At 49.4% G+C, this 17,455-nt stretch overlaps 2 protein-coding genes across 2 annotated transcripts; both read right to left on the bottom strand.

Annotated features, from left to right (window-relative positions):
* Window positions 1–1,549: 1,549 nt before the first annotated feature.
* LOC134419155 (T-cell surface glycoprotein CD8 alpha chain-like) lies at window positions 1,550–3,889 on the bottom strand. Its single transcript, XM_063158118.1, has 4 exons — window positions 3,734–3,889; window positions 2,800–3,159; window positions 2,168–2,254; window positions 1,550–1,566 (listed from the first exon to the last, which is right to left on the bottom strand). Exons 1-4 carry the CDS (start codon window positions 3,777–3,779, stop codon window positions 1,550–1,552), a joined length of 510 nt encoding a protein of 169 aa, XP_063014188.1. The 5' UTR covers window positions 3,780–3,889.
* A 3,765-nt stretch (window positions 3,890–7,654) lies between these two features.
* CD8A (CD8 subunit alpha) lies at window positions 7,655–13,823 on the bottom strand. Its single transcript, XM_063158073.1, has 6 exons — window positions 13,719–13,823; window positions 12,796–13,158; window positions 12,164–12,250; window positions 11,679–11,795; window positions 10,650–10,680; window positions 7,655–8,113 (listed from the first exon to the last, which is right to left on the bottom strand). Exons 1-6 carry the CDS (start codon window positions 13,762–13,764, stop codon window positions 8,068–8,070), a joined length of 690 nt encoding a protein of 229 aa, XP_063014143.1. The 5' UTR covers window positions 13,765–13,823; the 3' UTR covers window positions 7,655–8,067.
* Between the last annotated feature and the right edge of the window lie 3,632 nt (window positions 13,824–17,455).

Raw genomic sequence — 17,455 nt, 5'->3', positions numbered from 1 at the left:
TCTAAAGAAAATCCAGGTTGTAGGTGGATTATAGAGAATATTGTTCATCAGGTCTACCTGTTGGTGGAAAACTTTACAGGCTCTGTTAAATGCAAGGTGCAGTGCTGGGTGCAGCTGAGCTGAGCTGGAACACAAGCTGATCAAGGGACTGTGTGGAAGGAAGAGCTAAAGCAAAGTCAGTGTTGCTTTGGAGAGCTGTGCTGGGTCACTGCCTCTGCTGGAGGCTTCTGTGGTGAAGTCTGTCATTTTTGGGGTATTCAGTGAGAAACTGGGGCAGTGGCTACCAAAGGGTTTGTTTTGGTGCTCACCCCAAGTTGTTCTGCTCCTCTCAGCCTTCTGCCCTGCTGCAAAGAGGATTGTGCTGCTTTTGCAGCCAAGGTGGAATCACAGCAGTTCAGTGCGGTGTACTGGGTGTATTTGTGAAACATACTAAAATATAAGGAGCTCAGTGATAGAAAGCCTTGTGTAAGAGACAGAAGGACAAGTTTTGCCCCCTGGGTATCTTGAGATGGACAGCAGTCCACAAACCTGCAGGATCTCACTGAAAATCCACAGGTGGAGAGCTGCATTTGTTTTTCAATTCCCTTCCCTTACAGGCTTATGCTAACTCATGGTGTCTGTTGCAGTGCTACTAGAGGTCAAAAATGGGAAGATTTCACTGTGCAGTGGATTTGGAGCTGTGTTCAGGGGGGTAATTACCACTGTCAGCATTGTCATTCTTTTTTAGAGGTTGGTTTCCTGTGCAAATGAAAGACTGCAGAAAAAGCACCAAGAAGCAGACCCGACAAAATGACAAAAAAACCCCCAAACCCAAAGATTCCCTTATTTCTTCATTGCATCAGTCTTGTCTGGATCAATATTGCTTCAGGATTGGGATCTTAGTGCAGCACTGCACAGTGGAGCATCACTATTAGTAATGTCAGGTATTAATGCCCAAATATATTTTTTATTGCTTGGGGTTTTATTTTTCTCTGTTTATCCTGTGTTAGCATTCCATGCAGTAGCAAGGACTTTGTTGTACATGTGTTTATGTTATTGAAATGCTTTCTTGAATTTAAATACCCTGTTTCTTCCCACAGGACTGTCCTCTGTAGGCTCCCAAGCAGTAGAACAGGCAAGAAATAATTCATCTCTGGGTCAGGAGGTAGTGATTTAATTTGGAAGAATAACAGAGTTTACAAGGATTGCAATACAGAAGGATGCTTTTGCTCAGTTTTCTGAACAGTTTCTGTTCAATGTTCATGCATTTAATTTTGGTGTGTGTCACATGTCACATTCAGTGACATTGAATAGAGAAAATATATTTTCAAGGCAATGCTTCCCATGCAAGACACATGGCCTTTTGTTGGGGAAGAACCCCTGATGCTGCAATCAGATCATTGCACCTGCTTGCTACAAAATCATGGGAAAGGGCACTCAGGAAGTGTCAGGATGATTGGTTGGAGGATGTCCAGCAGTGACTATTGCAGGGATCCTTCTCCTGCACTGTGTCCTGTTATCCCACACCTCCCAAAGCAGCCAGCACATCCTCAGGGGCAGGGCTGTGGTTTCAGGCCTGAGGTGCACCTAGAGGGGGTAGGTGCAACCTTAAGTTGATGCAGCACGATGGTGGTGGCCAGGAGCTGGAGGAGCAGGAGGCAGAGCCCAGCTGAGGGGAGCCACAGGAAGACAAGGCAGAAGGAATCCAGGTCTTCCAGCATTCTGCTGTCTGCAGGGATAGAGAAGAGGGAAGGTCCACCAGGTGCTCAGAGCTGGTGTTACAGCCAGCTCTGCTGGAGCCAGGGGAGCTGCCAGGGAGGCACAGAGCTTCCCTGGGCCTGCAGTGATGGTCTGCTGCTGTCAGCATTTTCCTGGCACCTGGAGGGGGGACACGTGGCCAAAAGTTTTCCTGTGTCCTTTGATGAGACTAAAAGCAGACCTGGGCCCTGAGGCTCTCACTTCCCTCCCCCTGTTCCTGGTGTCCCAGGCATGGGATATGCTCATGCTTTTTACATCATGCTTAGCCTTTCCTATGGGGGATGAAATGATGGAATTTATTCCTTCCAGCTCTGTTAAAGCTGTATGGGTTTTCACTCTTCCCCCCATCCCAAAATATCTGCAGGATCCCCCTTGGCATCAGTGAAGCAGGGTCCAGCCCATCCCCTCTCCCTCCCTGCATTCAGGTTACCTGGGTCTGGAGATGTGAGGTTGGGCTCCTCAGTGGTGCTGCCCTGGCTGGTGGGTGCTGGAGTGCTGGGTGCCACTGTGGTGGTGGCTGTAAGTGAAATGGGTTCATTCAGCATGTACAGAAATACAATAAAACAGATTTCTCCTGCCCTTCTGCTCTCTTACCCCTGCCAGGGCACGGGTGCTCCTGAGTTCTGCTCCAGGAGAACTTCAGAGAGCCCACCCTGGAGGGGGAGTCCCAAAACCCAAGGGAGGGAGCTGCAGCCTGCTTGTTTCTCACTTTGTGACACCACCCCCACAAAGCCTGAGCCCCTTGAGCTTTTGGGAGCTGTGTGTGCTGAGGAGGGAGAGGGTGGTGCTGGACTCTGCTTTAATGCTCTCCCCTCAGAGCCGTGGCTGGGGTGGGGAAGATGGGGATGGGGAGCTGCAGCCCAGTGATGGTTGCCTTTGGGCAGGAGGAGAGGTGGGAAGCAGGGAGGCTCTGGCAGGAGGAGCAGGGGTTGCTCACAGGATGCCCTGGGCAAGCCAGCAGGGAGATGGGGTTTGTGGAGGGATGGTGCTTACACAGGGCACGGGCAGGAGGTGCTGGGCATTGTGGCAGGGCTGGGTGAGGCTGGGGAAGGTGTTGCTGACCTGGGAGGAAGGCTGGCTGGCCAGGGCTGAAGTGCAGCATTTGGTTGAGATTCACACAGAAATAGCTGCCCTGGTCCTGTGGTGTGAAGGATTTCACTGCCAGCCGATAGATCGTGCTGTCTTTGCTCGTCTCAAAGCGTGTGGACGTTCTCTGTCCCCCCTCAAACGTGGGCTTGGACAGGGAATTGATGAAGACAATGAAGTGAAGGGTCCCACTGCTGTCCTGGTGGATCCAGGATGCCCCATGGCTCCTGTCAGTGTGACACTCCAGCTCCAGCCTCTGTCCCACCCGGAGCTGCCCGATGTCCTTGGGAGACCTGACCTTCACCTCAAGTTTCTGGCCGTAGATCCCAGGGCAGCCTGCAGGAGAGAAATCCCTGCTGGAACCACTTGGGAAGAGTGAAAGGGTTCTCTGAGGAAACCTCCCTCCCTCCCTCCCTCCCTCCCTTTCTATGTGCTGGAAGTTCAAATGGAGAGGGAGACCTCACTGTCTGGAGGATGTGAAGGTTTCCTTGGGGTCCTTGCTGGGATGGTGCATGGAGGGTGCTCAGCAATCCCGGGCTTGAGAGATGGGTGCTGCCCTTCCAGTGTCTTCTCAGGGACGTTACACCTTCCCCGCTTCTCTGAAGTGATAAGCTGTTTAAGCTCCCTGTGAAAACTAACTTTTGAACTTCTCCTTCCCCTCTGGAAGCCCTCATTGGATCCATCTCCGTTCCCAGTGCAGGTGGTGCTGCAGCCGCCCCTCTGGCTGCCCTTTGCTGCCTGAGCTGATTCTGCCTCTCCCCCCACAACTACTGAGCGCACCTCAAGGCCAGCAGTTTTGGTTTGTTTTTTCCTTCCCCTTAGTCATTTACCCCAGTGTGTTGGATTCAATAGAAAGGTTTTCCTTGTCCCTCCCGGTGAAGGGGCTGCACAGCCCCGTGTCCGTACTCACAGAATGCCAGCGCGAGCAGCAGGAGCGGGGCAGGAGACGTGTCCATCTTCCCCTGGGGTGCCTGTGCTTGGGGCTGGTGCAGAGCAGCTCAGATGGTTTTTCTCACTTGGCTTGGGAGGTTCTGCCACTCTTTGGGGAGGATGTGATGTCACCAGGACCCCAACACCAGGGTGCGTTCAGTTCAAGTCCAGAGTCTGGGTCCCTTTAACCTCATCATTTCTTAGAAGTGCCTCAGGGATTTTTTCTGGATGATCTTCCTAGAGATCCAGAGTGATGCTGCTCGTGGCTGAGGTGGGATCGCTTCCCTCCCCACAGATTCTGTGCAGAAGGCACAGAGCTGCCCCATCCTTTGCTGCAGACCCTGGAATGCTTTTCTTGGCGGGAATTCTGCCTCCTTCTCCTGAGCACGTTCATGGAGTCCCGTGTGCCTGCAGAGCCCACAGTGACTCAGGTGCTCCTGGTGTAGATCCATGTGTGTTGTTTATCTCCAAGCACAGGTTTCTGGCACACTGCTGGGTACTTCTCTGTTGTTCTTGTTGCACTTTGTTCAGTTCTTCTTTGCTATTGCTCAGCCAAAGCCTTTTCATGAAAGGTAGTTGGTTTCAGAACTGGAACCTGTTGAGAATGCCCCTTGCACAAGTGAGTGTTCTGCCTTTTCTTTGTTTTTAAAACTCGTGGTTCTCTTCTTTAACCACAGGGTCTTCTGCTCTTCAAAAAACCCTTTTATGGTTCACCAGAGAGGGCTCTTGCTGCTGCCTCCAGGTGACCACTTGCACATGGGGATGGGTGATGTTTCCTGGACCTTTGCATGCTTAGAAAGAATCATTTCACCAGAGTGCAAGGGGCTGGGCTGGTGTTTGATTGAACTTTCCTGTTAATTGCTTTTCTGTGTGAGGGGTTTTTTTTATTACACCTTTGCAAAGAAGCTCTGTTTTTCCTCATCTGTCAGAAGCCAGGTGCTGCTGAGTTTGATGCAGTTGCTGTTGGGCTGATACTCAGAGCATGAGATGACCCAGCCATCTTCTCCTGGAGTGTCTGTCCTTGGGGACAGTGCAGCACAGCTGAGATGAACTTTGTCACTCTGTCACTTTGTCACTTGGCTTGGGAGGCTGCACTGCCCTTTGGGGGATGTGATATCATCAGGACCCTCTTGGGTAAAGTGACAGTGCTTGGCCTCTGTGACAAAACGTTGAGGGAAAAAAGAATTTCTGAAAAAATTAGTTTCTAGTCCAGAATTTGTGATTTGCTTCTTCTTTGTTTTATCTGCTTGTGGTTCTTTGGTTCACCACAGGTTCCTTCTGTCCTGCCCCAAGCCCACTGTGTGCTCTGGTGTCCCTTGCTGCTGCCTCTGGGTGACCACTGGCACAGGGCAATGGCTGGCATTTCCTGGAGCTTTGCACACACAGCCTGTCCTGTTGATTATCTTTCTGTGTAAGGTTTTTTATTGAATTTCCTTTTTTTTTTTTGTTTTTGCTAACCCTTTGTCAAGAAGCCTCTTGGTTCCTGGCTCTGTCAGAAAACGGGTGCCGCTCTTTGCGCTGCTACCGACAGCTGAGTTATGGAAAGTGCTTTGGGAGCTGTGGTTGTGTCACTGGGCATCCAAGTGTGACAATGAGTGGAGGAAGCTGCTGCTGGGGTGTGTGAGGGTCACTGGGGCTGTGTGAGCTGTGCCTGCAGAGCTGGGTTGGAGGATCAGCGTGCAGATGTGCTGAGGGAGGCAGGAGCCATCCCAGAGCCATCCCAGAGCATCCCAGAGCCTCCCGAGTTGGGCACTGGGCTTGAAGGTGATCAGGTGTGTTCTGAAATAACAAACAACCCCTCTGAAACAAGTAACAATTCCCAGAGCAAACAGGTCCTGCTTCTGTTCCTTCATCTGTTGGAAGAGGATTTGGGTGTGGGGGTCAGTACCAGAGCAGGAGCTCACTGCCCTTCTGCCTGGGCTGCAGGAACGGGGGGTGATGTGTGATGTGAAAAAGTGGATATGAGAAAATGAGGAAAGACCTAAAGCTTTTTGGCAGAAACACTTGGAGTTATAACTTTTTAAGTGAAAATTTTTAGCTCCCACTAATTCAATAAGAAACTACCCAATAATTAAATCGATCTCATAGCCTCAATGTTAGAGCTTTTCTGTTGTTTTTATTTTCACAGTGTGTGTAGTTTTGTGGAATTGCCATTCAGTATTTGCTTGCTATCGTTTAGGTACACTTATCTAATCCCGATTTTTTTCTTTTTTTTCATTCTTACTTGTTTGTAAGTTTGGAAGAACTTTGTTTTTCTTTGATTTTGTCTCCTTCCCATCTTGTTTACAGAGGAGGAGACTATCAAAGGGTTTCTTCCACTCCTTTTTTGGCCAGGTTTTTATCAGCCCCGTGACAAGAATTCCAGAGTACCCACAGACTCTTTATCTCAGGCACCTTCTTGGCAGTTTCCTGGGACGTGGGAGTGTTACTGGGCCCATCAGCAAATCCCTGGGAAGACAACTTCAGATGATTTTAGGCTGTGGTAAGCTGGAAGCTGAAGTCTGCGCCCTAATGCTCAGGATGGTGCATTAATCACTGGCCTTTCCCTTAGCCAAGACTTTTTCAACCCCTTGTTTATTATCTCCCTGAAGGATTTTAGCTTTTCTGAGACTAGGAACCAAAGAAAGAAAGAAAGATAGAAATAATGGTCATGAATATGACTAGAATAATTTTATATCTCAGTTCTTAAATTGCAAGTATACTAAGGAAATATTTACATGAAATACAGATCTGAAAAAACAGAACTTACAGTAGTCCATAACATGTCCCTAAAATATCAACATGGCAAACAACCTGCTTAACCAAAACAAGTGACAAAATGGTTTTTATTTCAATCACTCAGGCATTTCCCTCAGCAAGAAAGCAAATCCCACTTTCCTTACTTAGGCCAAACTCCTGCAGAAATGAGATCAGAGGTAGCAGCAGAACAAATGTGAGGGGAGGAGTGAACCTTAGCCCCCAGGACTGTAAAATCCTCAAAAGTAAGGCAATGAATCCATATTTAGCTTCTCAAAGCAGTCTTGTATTCCACTACATGAAACAACAAAAGCCCTAGGAGAGAGGGACCACAACAAGAAGATGTGTCGAGTGAGGAAAATTATTTCTATGGCTTTGTGTAGCAAATGCCATCTCTGGCTGCATTTTGGGAGGAAATCACACAGAGCTTTGAGCAAAGGTCCAGCTCATGTCCTTATTTCTCATCACTGAGGTGTGTCAGCACCAGGACTGGCCTGGCTCTAGTGCCTGAGCCCTGTCCCTGGGAGCAGAGGTGGCTTTTGGGCCTTGGCATTGCCCAGGGGAGCTCAGGGTGTGGAAGGAGCTGTGCTTCACCCCTGGCATTGCCCAGAGGAGCTCAGGGCCTGGAAGGAGCTGTGCTTCACCCCTGGCATTGCCCAGGGGAGCTCAGGGCCTGGAAGGAGCTGTGCTTCACCCCTGGCATTGCCCAGAGGAGCTCAGGGTGTGGAAGGAGCTGTGCTTCACCCCTGGAATTGCCCAGGGGAGCTCAGGGTGTGGAAGGAGCTGTGCTTGACCCCTGGCATTGCCCAGAGGAGCTCAGGGTGTGGAAGGAGCTGTGCTTCACCCCTGGCATTGCCCAGAGGAGCTCAGGGTGTGGAAGGAGCTGTGCTTCACCCCTGGCATTGCCCAGAGGAGCTCAGGGTGTGGAAGGAGCTGTGCTTCACCCCTGGCATTGCCCAGGGGAGCTCAGGGCCTGGAAGGAGCTGTGCTTCACCCCTGGCATTGCCTGGAGGAGCTCAGGGTGTGGAAGGAGCTGTGCTTCACCCCTGGCATTGCCCAGGGGAGCTCAGGGCCTGGAAGGAGCTGTGCTTCACCCCTGGCATTGCCCAGAGGAGCTCAGGGTGTGGAAGGAGCTGTGCTTCACCCCTGGCATTGCCCAGGGGAGCTCAGGGCCTGGAAGGAGCTGTGCTTCACCCCTGGCATTGCCCAGGGGAGCTCAGGGTGTGGAAGGAGCTGTGCTTCACCCCTGGCATTGCCCAGGGGAGCTCAGGGTGTGGAAGGAGCTGTGCTTGACCCCTGGCATTGCCCAGGGGAGCTCAGGGCCTGGAAGGAGCTGTGCTTCACCCCTGGCATTGCCCAGGGGAGCTCAGGGTGTGGAAGGAGCTGTGCTTGACCCTGCAGCTCACAGGAACTGCTGCTCCCTGTCCGTGTGTCCGTGCTCCCTCTCGTCTCCTCAGACCTGCCAGGGCAGAGTGGCTGAGGTGCTGTGGCCTCGTGGATTAGGTAGGAGATGGATTTCTGTGCTGACAGCTCCCAGGAGAAGATCCAGCAGCCAGGAGGAGCAGATGCTGATCTGTGCTAGTTTGGTGTCCTGGGTTTCGTGGGAGGATTCCCGTTTGCAGGTCTGGAGGGAGAAGAGGGTTTGGTTTATTCAGATATAAAGAGAGAGGAGCAAGAAGGCAATCAAGGCTCCTTTAGCCTTGGGCTGCAGCCAGGGACCTCCAAGAGGAGGCTGCAAAGTGTTCCTAAATCCTCTTTGTGCAGGTCAAAGGTCTGCCTCCATTTCAAGCAGTGACAGATAACAGAAGGGTATTCTCAAGATACACTGATGGTCAATTCTTATATTAATTAATTAATAAATTGGGCTTTATAAATTTACCTCAAACTTCTGCATGCTCCTGTCCTCTCATTAAGCTTTTCTCTACATTCAGAAAAGAATGAAGAAGGAAGAGCTAAGGGTTTGTGGGGGCTTTTTGAGTTAGAGAGGGTGTTATAATTTCAGAGAGATTTTTTCTTGTTGGAACGTGTTGCCTGCAGAGAAGTTTAAAGGAGGCTTTCCAGACAGCCAAATTACACCCAAAATGATAAAAATGACTGCTCTCCATCAACTGAGAGTTTGATGCTGATCTGATGAGTTGGGGATTGGGCACCCCTTTCCAGGGGGATATTAATTGGTGGTGGGAAATGAATCCTTGTGCTGGCAGCAAGGATGGCAGGGCAGATCCTGGGGAGCTTTGTGAGGGATGAATTGCAGTGTTACCTTCCACAGAGCGTCCTTGCACTGAGCAGGAGCTGCTCAGAGCAGCAGGAAATTCCTCTCTAAATCAAACCCGAAATATGGTACAAGAGCTAAAACTGCAATATGGTACAAGAGCTAAAACGAGAGCTCTGTCAAGTTGAGGGCTGCTGAAGGAGAGCCATCCTTGAGGAGATGATTTCCTGAGGCCCCTCTCAATCAGGGCAGAGTGGGAGAGCTCTGCAGGGTGTTTTTCTCCCCACAGAGACAGAACATCCTTGCACAGTGCTGGCAGCAGGGCTTGAGATAAGTGAAAACTGCAAACATTCTCCTAAACAAGGCTGCATGAAGAGCTCCTCCTTATCATTTCTCCCCTGGAAAGGCGGGGAAGGATCAGGAAAGCTCTGGGTGTGATAAATATCCCCTGTAAAAATGACAGTCTGTTCCATTCTACAGACAGTTTAAAAAATGCCACCTGCCTTTGAAAGAAAAATAAATTTGTAGGGATCCATTTCCTACTAATGGTGGGGAGGGACTGTATTAATTTGGAGAACTAAATGGCAATTACCTCTTGTACTAAAAAACCCATGGATGTATAACAGGGAACAGGAATTATCTGGTTTAAAGGATGCTTTGATTGGCAAAGAATGAGGCTCCAGAGGTGTGAAAATGCTGTTCCAAAGCTTCTTGGGCACCCAGCTGTGCCAAGGGCCAGCCCAGCCCTGGTTGCCTTTGGGCAGTAATGGGGATTTCTTGGTGTCTCTCTTGCCACAAGCCCCAGGGTGCACAAATGTAGGGGAATAGAGTATAGGTAAACAAAGGTAGTTTAGAAAGTAATCTTATCCCCTAAAGAGTTGCAGCTGGGTGAATTATTAAGGATTAGGAGCAGGCCTGATGTTAACAGGCCACACCTGTGGCCAATAAGAAGAGTGTTATAAAAGAGTGGGTTGGTGGGAACTGGAGTCAGTTGGCTGCTGTGAGGGCAAGGAAGAGTTGGTGCCTGAAGGAGCTGCTTACAAGAAACATCAGGGAGGTACAAAACTCTAGCAATATGGAACCCTTGCAATGTAACAACAATAGAACTCTTGCGCTATAATGACAACACACCAAACCTGCAGAAGTGGTTTCATTCAGAGCAGCAGGAGTGACAAACCAGCTGCAGGGAGGTCGATTTGCAGAAGCAAAATGTGTGTGGGCAAAAAGCATTTCCTGTCCCAAACCAGGACATTGCAATTCTCATTGTGATGGTGTTTTCCTGGTCACCCAGGGTGAGCTGGGCAGGCAGGAGGGAAAGCATAAAGAAAAGGTTCCTGTGTGCCCTAGAAACTGGGTTACCCCTCAGTCTAGCCCTGTCTGCACCGGTGTTTCCTGTGAGGCTGCAGCAGCTGCTCCTCAGTGCCTGGGGGAAACTGAGGCAGGAACCCTGGTGCAGAGGGGGATTTGGGGTGCAGGAACTTACATGGGAACCATGGGCACATCTGAATGGGCAGCCATGGCTTGGGGAAGGGATGGAATATGGTCACCCCAAGCTCAAGCTGGGAATGGTGCATTGGAAGCACAGAAATGTGGTGAGTTATGAGCACTGGGTGATGCACAAAGCTTCTGGGCTGCCACAAACACCTCCTGTCCTTCTGTTTTGTATCTGCTGCTGGGTGAGAGCTCAATGATTTGAATGACTTAATAGTTGTAAAACCAAAGAAAAAACCTAAACAGAGAAAAAACCCCAAGCAAAACCAAAAATAGAGAACAGGAGAACCTTCTGTTCCATTTTTGCCCTTAAGTCATTGCTCAGGCTCCTCCCAGCCATCTTCTATCAGATGAAGCATTTTTAGGTTGCTTTTTGGCACCTGCCTCCTTTATCTCTTGGGGATGAGATGTTGCCAAGTTGAAGAGGAAAAGGAAAATGCCAGTGGCTGTCACTCACCTCTTGCACCTGCATCTTCGCCTTCTGGTTTCTAAGAAAAGAGAGAAAATGTTTTAGTTCAAAGGTGCCAAGGGACAGCTCATGAAAGAAACACTCCAGTGAGGCAGGGCTGGTGCTCCCCTGCAGCTGATATCTTTAATAACAGATAAACCAAGCCTATTTTTGAGGAAATCCATGCCAGGGAGAGGTGCTGCAGCTCGTGTCACCCCAGTAATCCACTTAAATATTTTCATGAATTAATCTTTGAAGTGAGTAGCAGCAGCAGGGTCAGCCTGAGAATTCACTGAGGGTGAATTATTTCTGTTTTCTGTCTCCAGTGGCTTTGGGGCATTGCTGAAAATCCCTCAGCAGCAATAATTTCTGCAGCAGGTGAGGGGCAGTGATGCCACATCATGTGCACCCAAGGTAACAATGCTCTCCTCCATTCTAGCCTCTGTGTTGTTACATTGGGGTAGATTAAGCCAAATAAATTATTATTTAATTATTTAATTTGATTATTTGATTATTTAATTATGGCCCAGCCATTAATTTTAGACTAAGGTAAAAATCCATCTTGAAAGGCTTGGAAATTCCTGCAGAAATTACCTGCAGCTGAGGGCTTTTCACTGATCATATTGTAATGAAGTTTCTCATCTGGTTCCAGCTTGAGATGCTACTCTCAGCATGTGCTGGAGCAGATTTACTCTGTTAGGTCAGAATGTTTCAGGCTCTGGGGAATTTACCCTCTGACACACCCATTGATAAGCCCAGACAGTTGGTAGAGTTAAGTACTGTCTCTTTCTAATCTATTTTTCTTCCTTGAAAGTCTTTTCCATCATAAATAATTTCCTGACTGATTCTAAGTTGATAATTCTTTCTCATCCTAACCCTGGTGATGAGGATTAAAATGCAGACACTGATTTTAGCAGTGCTCCTTGTCTTGCACTGGCTGTGTTCTGATTTTCAGCTGCCTCCCCAGAGTGCCAGAACATCCATGTCCCTGTGGGCTCAGAGCAGAGATGGGTCTGGAGGGGGTGTGGGGGGCCTTACGTTGGCACAGCACGATGGTGATCACCAGGGCAAGCAGGAGCAGGAGGCAGGCACCTGCCAAGGGCACCCAGATGAAGATGTGGCAGAAGAAATTCGGGTCTCCCCGCATTCTTCCCTCTGCAGGAAGAGAGAAGATGGAATGTCCCCCAAGTGCTCAAGACACTTCTGGTGTCAGCGTTTTCCTGGGGACTCGAGGGAGGAGATGTGGGCAAAAGTTTTCTCCTGTTTCCTGCTGAGGCTAAAAGCAGCTCCAGCCACCAAGGCTCTCCCCTCCCTCCCCATATGCCTGCTGTGCCAGGCATGCTCAAACATTTTACATCATATTTAGCCATTCTTACGTTGAAGGAAATATTGGAATTTAATTCTTAAAGAAGCTCTGTGGATCTTCTCTCTCCCTCCCAATCCCAAAATATCTGCAGGATCCCCCTTGGCATCAGTGAAGCAGGGTCCAGCCCATCCCCTCTCCCTCCCTGCATTCAGGTTACCTGGGTCTGGAGATGTGAGGTTGGGCTCCTCAGTGGTGCTGCCCTGGCTGGTGGGTGCTGGTGTGCTGGGTGCCACTGTGGTGGTGGCTGTAAGTGAAATGGGTTCATTCAGCATGTACAGAAATACAATAAAACAGATTTCTCCTGCCTTTCTGCTCTCTTACCCCTGCCAGGGCACGGGTGCTCCTGAGTTCTGCTCCAGGAGAACTTCAGAGAGCCCATCCTGGAGGGGGAGTCCCAAAACCCAAGGGAGGGAGCTGCAGCCTGCTTGTTTCTCACTTTGTGACACCACCCCCACAAAGCCTGAGCCCCCTGAGCTTTTGGGAGCTGCGTGTGCTGAGGAGGGAGAGGGTGGTGCTGGACTCTGCTTTAATGCTCTCCCCTCAGAGCCGTGGCTGGGGTGGGGAAGATGGGGATGGGGAGCTGCAGCCCAGTGATGGTTGCCTTTGGGCAGGAGGAGAGGTGGGAAGCAGGGAGGCTCTGGCAGGAGGAGCAGGGGTTGCTCACAGGATGCCCTGGGCAAGCCAGCAGGGAGATGGGGTTTGTGGAGGGATGGTGCTTACACAGGGCACGGGCAGGAGGTGCTGGGCATTGTGGCAGGGCTGGGTGAGGCTGGGGAAGGTGTTGCTGACCTGGGAGGAAGGCTGGCTGGCCAGGGCTGAAGTGCAGCATTTGGTTGAGATTCACCACACAGAAATAGCTGCCCTGGTCCTGTGGTGTGAAGGATTTCACTGCCAGCCGATAGATCGTGCTGTATTTGCTCGTCTCAAAGCGTGTGGACGTTCTCTGCCCCCCCTCAAACGTGGGCTTGGACAGGGAATTGATGAAGACAATGAAGTGAAGGGTCCCACTGCTGTCCTGGTGGATCCAGGATGCCCCATGGCTCCTGTCAGTGTGACACTCCAGCTCCAGCCTCTGTCCCACCCGGAGCTGCCCCATGTCCTCGGGAGACCTGACCTTCACCTCAAGTTTCTGGCCGTAGATCCCAGGGCAGCCTGCAGGAGAGAAATCCCTGCTGGAACCACATGGGAAGACTCAAAGGGTCCTCTGAGGAAACCTCCCTCCCTCCCTTTCTATGTGCTGGAAGTTCAAATGGAGAGGGAGACCTCACTGTCTGGAGGATGTGAAGGTTTCCTTGGGGTCCTTGCTGGGATGGTGCATGGAGGGTGCTCAGCAATCCCGGGCTTGAGAGATGGGTGCTGCCCTTCCAGTGTCTCCTCAGGGACGTTACACCTTCCCCGCTTCTCTGAAGTGACTCCATTTACATTTCTTGCAAAGCCTTTTTTCCCCACCCTTCTCCCTCCCCTCTGGAAGCCCTCATTGGATCCATCTCCGTTCCCAGTGCCGGTGGTGCTGCAGCCGCCCCTCTGGCTGCCCTTTGCTGCCTGAGGTGATGCCGCCCTTCCTTCCAAACTCACTGAGCACACCTCAAGGCCAGCCTTTTTGGTTTGCTTTTTACCCCCTTAATCATTTACCCCAGTGTGTTGGATTCAATAGAAAGGTTTTCCTTGTCCCTCCCGGTGAAGGGGCTGCACAGCCCCGTGTCCGTACTCACAGAATGCCAGCGCGAGCAGCAGGAGCGGGGCAGGAGACGTGTCCATCTTCCCCTGGGGTGCCTGTGCTTGGGGCTGGTGCAGAGCAGCTGAGAAGATCTCTGTCACTTGGCTTGGGAGGCTGTGTCACTCTTTGGGGAGGATGTGATGTCACCAGGACCCTCTTGGGTAGGGAGGTGATGCTCGGCATCTGCGGCGTAACCAGGACCAAAAAGATTTCCTGAAGAAATTCATTTCTTGTCCAGAGTTTCTACATCCTTATCAGTTCTTAATGGTGCCTGAAGGTTTTCTCCTGGATGCCTTCCCTGGAGATCCAGTGGTGCTGCTGATGGCTGAGGTAGGACCAGCCAGCCCAGGCTGCTCTCCCCAGCCCCCTGGGGACCCACAGCAGCTCCAGCTCTGCAGGAGTTGTGGATGAGTCCCATGCTTTTGGTGCAGGCTGCACTTTGCTCTTCTTGGCAGGGATTCTGCCTCCCCCTTAGCACACTCAAGGGGTCTCACGTGGATGGCAGAGCCCAGACTGTTTTGTCACCCAGCAAGTGGGACACAGGTGTTTCATGGCACAGAGACACAGATCATTCATCTCCAGGCACACAGCTGGGTCCTTCAGGTGCCTGATTGTTGTCTTTGCAATTCTTCTTTGTTTAATTCTTCCTTGTAATTTCAAAACTCTTCGTGCAGGGCAGGTGGTGTGTGAGCAGCAACTTCGTGTGAGAACCCAATGTCCAGCATGTGCTTTGCATTTTGTTTGTTTTACCAACTTGTGGTTCTCTTCTCTCACCACAAGTGTTTCCTCCCTGCCAAAAAAATCCCCTTGAGTGCCTCAATGGCCCTTGCTGCTGCCTCCAGGTGACCACTGGCACATAGGGATGGGTGATGCTTCCTTGAGCTTTAAAAACACACAGTAACAGCAATTTCACCAGCCTGCAAGGGGCTGGGCTGGGGTCTGATTTCTTTCTTTCTTCCTGACTTTCCTGTTCATTTTTTTTCTATTTTTTTTCCATTACCCCTCTGCAAAGAAAGCCCCTTTTACCTGGATCTGTCAGAAAGTAGGTGCTGCTGAGTTTGATGCCATTTCTGTTGGGGCTTAGAGCTGAATCACTGAAAACAATTTAGGAACTGGGTTTACTTCTCTGGTCTTCTATGCATGTTGGTGAGTGAAGAAAGCTCGTGTTAGGCCTGCTGAGATATGTGAAATTCATGCTTTTGTTAGGCTGGGAGGCTTGTAATGTCTACCTTAAATAAAGCAAATAAAAGTAAAATGGAAATGAATGCGCTGGCCAACGAGGATGGGACAAAAATGTCGTCAGTTCTGGGTTCTCACTCTGCTGCAGTGAGCACGCAGTGCGTGTCCTCGAGATGTGGTGCTGGATGTGCTGGGAGAGCCTGTGTATTTAAAGGCTCATCCAGGAAGGGCTGCTGCCTTTCTTAACAGGGATATTTCGTTTCTTTCTTGTCTGTGACAAGCAGTAAATTTTACATGAATCCGCCCAGGGTACCAAAGTGGTGCCCAGATATTCCTCTCCTCTGTGTGGGGGTGTTCTTGATCTCAGTCCTCTTTGCTCACAGACTGAGCTGATTTCCAGGCAAGGCCACCTTTTCCCCTGCTAATGAATATATCCTATAAAGGCAAGGCAAAACCTTATTGTCACTGGGAGATATGGCTGCAGGAGGGCTGGCACACATTGCTTTTTTACTGATTTCTGTGATAAGGTGTTGTGTAGTACAAAGCTATTTTTATTTTGCATAGTGACAAAGAACAAAAAATAAAGTTGCAGTGACAATCATTTGATTAGGAAAAGTTCCAGAACGCAAACAGGATCTCTAGGAAAAAAGCTCTGGTTTAAAATCAACACTTGTATAAATAATTTAGATCGGTTAATGTAAGTTTAATACTGATGACCAACTCTAAAACTGGGAGGAGAAGGTGGGAAATCAGATTAATTAAAGAATCTCCTTGATTTTTTTTATGTTCTGGTTTGCCTGTTTGTCCTCTATACAGGATTTTAGAATGGGCTGTCACTGTTTGAGGACCTAAGCCAAATCAATGAACACCAGCATTGTTTTATTAGTAATTTAGTTAGTAAATTCTGTTGTAGGGTCACTGGTATGATATGACTTAGGAAAAAGAAAAAATACTCAACCAGTTACCTCTGCAGAGCATCATATAAGAGAAGTCAGGAGACCAGACAGGTTGATTAGAAAGGAGAAGTAATTTCTTTTTTCTCCCAAACCTACATATAAGTTTTATTTTACTCACAGCTAAGGTTACAGGGCTCTTATTCCTTTGCACTCCAACCTAAGTTGCTTATGACTGAGGTTTATATTTATATACTAGGGCCATCTTAGACCTCTATTTAATTAATGTCAAATAATTAGTGGAAGACAGGAGCAAGGAGACAAGAGACAAAATCATGCAGGATGAGAAGAGTAACAAGGATTCACCCGGTTTTGATCAGGGCTAGCAGGAGGTGAATTTAGAATTCATTTTCTCTGTTTCCTTACATCCATTTGACAGAGAAGGAACGGGAAACGAGAGGGAGCTGAGGCACCAGAACATGCTGAGCTTTGGATATGTTTGATTTTGTGGAAAGCTCTCAGGGGCTTTTCCAAGGGGTAAGAACTCTTCAGTTTCTCAGAGCCAGCCATAGCAGACATTGCCTGGATGTGCCCCAGTGTTGAGGGGCTGGAGCTCCTCTGGGACGTGGCAGTGGCGCTGCCGTGGTCGGTGAGCACCAAAGGAGCACCACAATGACTGTGCCCCTTGTTCTGCTGCCCGTGGCATCTCCTAGAGCTCCACAAGGACATCCCATTGCCAGGCAGTGATGCCACCTTCCTGAGGATGAGCAGATGCTCTTGGATCCCTGTGAGGGGTCAGTGATACCAGCTGAGGGGTGACACCAGGTTTTTCCACAGCACCTCTGACTCTTCCTGCTCCTAACCCTTGGAGGATTGCATTAAAATTTTCCATTCCATTTTCATAACCAAGAATGGAAAGTTTCAATGAAGACCTCAAAATTTAGTGGCAAGTTACCAGCATTGTTTTTCGAACAGAGGGAAAAAGACCCTGTTGAGGCTGTAGCACGCAGTTTTTCCGGTGTGAAGCTGTGGTTTGTGAGCCCCTTGCTGCCCCCCTTTTCTTTGCAAAGCTGCAGCACTCAAAGGGCTTTGCAGAATGTCAAGTGCACCAGCCACCAGCCAGGCACTCATGCTGTTTTTCCACTGCAGCCAGCGTTTCCAGTTTGGTGGCCAGTGCTGCCCACTGCTCTGGGTGCTCTGTGTGCACGTCACTTACCTTAAAATCCAGAATGCAAACCACAAACCCTCCTGTGCTCTCACCTCTCCTTGGAGCAGCCTTTAACTGACCACAGGGTGGAAACTCTCCACAATCTCCAGGCTTGTTGGTACCTCAGATGAAAGTTTGATAGGAGACCTGGATGTGTTGTGAGTTTTCCTTGTGGGAAACTTCCTCTCTTGATGCTGCAGAGCTCATTTGTGCTGGCATTCAGTAAATCAGCAATTTGTGGTGGTATCTTTTGTGCCAGTGTCCCAGCTCCAGTTAACAGTGGGCAGGCTGGTTTTTCTGCCTCTTTAATCTAAATACCACAGATTCAAACTAGAATTAAAAAAGAACCTTATGTTTTTCTAAGTCTATATATAGACTTAAGAAAAGGTAAATTTTCTGACTGGCTCTAACATATATATATATATATATATATATATATATATATATTTTCTT

This window comes from Melospiza melodia, chromosome 5 (assembly GCF_035770615.1).
Source record: "Melospiza melodia melodia isolate bMelMel2 chromosome 5, bMelMel2.pri, whole genome shotgun sequence".
Lineage (NCBI taxonomy): Eukaryota > Metazoa > Chordata > Aves > Passeriformes > Passerellidae > Melospiza > Melospiza melodia.
Note: the sequence above shows the minus strand (reverse complement) of the source record. Positions and strands in the feature narration are given on the sequence as shown.